General features: G+C 41.0%; 1 protein-coding gene across 1 annotated transcript; it reads left to right on the forward strand.

The window, feature by feature from the left end:
- Positions 1-3,358: 3,358 nt before the first annotated feature.
- On the forward strand, positions 3,359-3,949 carry LOC126708533 (uncharacterized). Its single transcript, XM_050408321.1, has one exon. It carries the CDS (start codon positions 3,359-3,361, stop codon positions 3,947-3,949), a length of 591 nt encoding a protein of 196 aa, XP_050264278.1.

Below are 3,949 nucleotides of genomic sequence, written 5' to 3' on the forward strand. Positions count from 1 at the left end.
CAATTTTTAAATGGACCCTAAGTCTATAAGCTGCTGCTGTTACTTGTCTTAATTTTTGGGAGATTTTTTTTTTTTTTTAAAAAATTTTTTAATTTAAAATTTTAGGGCGGGTAGTAGAGAAAGGATGGAGGATGGCACGACAATGCTATTCAATAGGATTTTAGATGCGGAAAAGGGTTTTTCGACTTTCAAGAAAAGTTGAATGTTAAGATCTCGACAATGTTGGAGACTTGTGATTGTGGACAACCAAATCAAGCTTTTTTTACACCTCGAAGTGGACAATACTAATCTCCCTGGCTTATATTTGTGTGTGTATATATATAATTTTAGGTTAGCATGACTTTCAAAATATATATGGATGAGAGTTTGGGATGGAGTTTTTTAAAAAATTGGTAGGGATTGGTATGTATGTAATATGTTAAGAGGGCTTCAGTTTGGAAAATATTTTTTAGTACCAAACTCATTTTCAAAGTCCAAAACCAATAGTCAAGCTCTCCCTTATTAGGAAGATCAAAATTTCATTGACCTATCCAGCATTGTTGTAACTATGAAAAAAAAAGGGTCCAAAACCTCCCAGGCCACCTCTCAAGTCACAAACATATTACCGTTTGGGGAACTATCATATTGACACTTAGATTGAAATTTTAAAGCATCTCTATTAGAATTATTATTGCCATGATGTTTTATGACAGTATGACACGTTATTTAGAAAGCTAATGACGCTTTGAGTGCATTTTTATTTCTTAATTTGGCTAACATTTGACCTAAAATACAGTTAAGCTATACCAAAATTCCCAGAACCAAAGAACAAATAGATTAACCTATTATTTCAAATCTATAATCACAATGTGTGGACTTTGTGGTTAGTAGTTAGACTATTCATTTCAATTTTGAGTTGAAATGGTCCCGACCCAAAACAAGAATATTCGATAAGGTGTCTAATTCAACCAATGGATAGAACTTAATGTACTGATTTTATAGTCTCTCCTTTTATTGGATATTTCAACTTTAATTTTTTTTTTTTATGTTTTAGTGAAGCATAACTAATTAGTATAATCAATTTGGCATATTGGGGTCCTGTTAAATTAAGCTCCCCATCGCACCAACCCAAAAAAATAAAAGAAAAAGCAAAGAAGAACTAGACACATGGATCATGGATGTATGCCATTTGATAATTTAATTTTGATGCAAAGTTTAGCAATTTTTTAATCACGACCTGATAACATGACGCCTACTAATTAAGATTGGTCCTAGAAAACATGAACTCTGCTATAGCGCTAGATAGGCCGTGTCTATCAATTTCTTTTTGTACCTAAACTCTAATAAATCACAAATAACATTCGCATGCAGCACACATAGGTACCTTTTAAGTATTGTCATTTGTCGAAGCATCAAGAAAGTCTAAGAATTAAGGGTTTGCAACTTTGCATGGGTCCGGTTGGAGGGGTTTTTTAACCCAACCCAACCTAATTCACGTGGGTCGAGTTGGGTTGAGTTGGTGAGTTATGCCTGCATGTTTTATGCCTTGTAAAATTTTGGATTTCAACAATTATTTAAACTTTTTCTAATAAATTATTACAATTATATAATATGTTTAAATTATATTCTAAATTCAAAATTTATTAAAAGTAATTCTTAAAATACCAAAATCAATCAAATTTTAAAAAATAAAATAAAATAAATTGATGCTTCGTCTGTTTAACTGTAAAATGGACATGGTGAGGTTTATGCTCAATCAATCATGCTTACTTGAATTTCTAGCTGAGGCCAGGATTTGAAACTGCAACACACATTCTTTAATCAAGTGTCAAGCAAGTCGATGCCTAAGATCCTTTTGAGCTTTGGTCTGGAAGGGGGCCTAGATTGTGTTGAGTCCCAAATAATATTATCACAAATATTAACAATCTAAAATAGCAATCACACATAAGAACACAAATATTTACGTAGAAAACCTTTCTCTTTGAAGGGAAAAACCACAGGATAAATTCCGAATAATTTTCACTATTATCAAATCTGATGATGCTGAAAATATCACCAGTAAGCCACACGGTCCTCGCGCGCTCCAAACAGCACCTGCACAGCAAAAAGAAAGGACCTAGTAGAGAGCACCGGTGTGGTGCCGGCCAAATACCCTCCGAAGGTTAAGTCAGAACTATTCTCACAACTCTAGAGTGCTAGAGAGGGTAAATTATGCGTACCTTGGTTATCTGCTAGGGGTAATCGCCTACCACTACGGACAATGTGATAGCGCCCAGGGGGAATACCCGGATCCCTCCAAAACCTACGAGCGGGGCATTTGTCGGAATCAATCGCTTCCTGTCGATCCTTATCTACTAGAACGCCGGGTAGTATAGAATATCTACTGAACTGTCGTTGTCGACCAACACCCGGTGCATGTTGTAGTCTTCTACCCGTAAGCTGACAACGAGCGCATCGTCATATGGATGGTGAAGGCGTCGCGCATCCTTTTTTGAGAACCCGATAATGGGGCCTTCTCTTCGCGCTATCTTTGGCACGGCTCCCGTCAGCTGAACATTTTGTACCATTCGAAGGTAGGTTTTGCGGGCCTTTTTGGATGACCCGGCGGCAGCTGTTCCTCCTACGATCATCCTTATGTCCCCTATCGGGGGTCTCGGCCGCTCATTATCCCGTCGGGGGTGTTGGTCTTGTGGGGGTAGATCTGTTTTCTCCTTGCTAACGAATTTCTGTAGTTTTCCTTGTCTAATAAGGGCCTCGATTTGCTGCTTCAGGTCATAGCAATCGGCTATATCATGACCATGGTCACGGTGGAAGCGGCAATACTTATCCTTCTTGATCTGCTCCTTGGTTGTCCGGTGCTGCGTTTTTCTGGCGCATCTGTTCTTCCAGGTCACGATTTTTCCTGGTGAGGCGTTCCACGGCAGCAGCGAGAGTTTTAACTTGCTTCTTGAGGGCGGTCGTGGGTGGTTCCTCTTCTTGAATGTCGTTAGCGGTTGCCATTGAGCGGGTGAGCACCATGCAACTTTTGTCCGGGAAGCGGTAATATGACTTTACACTACACGTTCCCCACAGACGGCGCCAGAATGTGAGCCTCCCTTCCCTCGTAGATACGGGTCCGCCACCTATTATCGCAGAGATGCAGACGATGAAGGAACAAATGGAAGTTATGATGAACGCTCTCAAGAGACGAGTGTCCAGCGATCTTGACGACCTCGTTAACCGAACTGACTCACTGTTCACTGCGCCCATCAACTCCTTCCCTCTGCCAAGTAAGTTCCACATGCCACAGATAGATAGTTATGACGGAGTTAGGGATCCTCTAGACCACCTAGAAACCTTTAAAACCCTGATGCATCTTCAAGGAGTAGCATACGCGATCATGTGTAGGGCCTTCCCCATGACGCTGAAGGGTGCGGCAAGAATTTGGTTCAGCCGGTTGACACGCAACTCCATTAGCACCTTCAAGGAGTTAAGCGCTCAATTTACTGCACACTTTATCGGAGGACATCGGTACAAAAAGTCTACGGCTTGCTTGATGAGTATCAAGCAGCGAGAGGAGGAAACGTTAAGGGCTTACATATCCCGCTTCAATAAGGAGGTACTTTCGATCGACGAAGCCGACGATAAGATACTTGTCGCATCATTCACGAATGGGCTGAAGAAAGGTAAGTTTTTGTTCTTCTTGTACAAAAACGACTTGAAGACCATGTTGGAAGTGTTTTATAAGGCCACCAAGTATATGAACACCGAGGACGCGCTGTTGGCCCGAGAAGAGAGGCCCAAGAAAAGAGAAAGGCAAGAAAACACTCGGCAGGACCAAGGCCGGAAGAAGGCAAGGACGGGAGACCGAAGGGATGAGAGACACCCTAAGCCCCTAGGGGGAAGATTCACAAGCTTCACTCCGTTGACCGCCCCGATAGATCAAGTTCTAATGCAAATCAAGGACGAGGAGGCTCTGACGTTCCCTTGA

This window comes from Quercus robur, chromosome 12 (genome assembly GCF_932294415.1).
Source record: "Quercus robur chromosome 12, dhQueRobu3.1, whole genome shotgun sequence".
In the NCBI taxonomy this organism is placed as follows: domain Eukaryota; kingdom Viridiplantae; phylum Streptophyta; class Magnoliopsida; order Fagales; family Fagaceae; genus Quercus; species Quercus robur.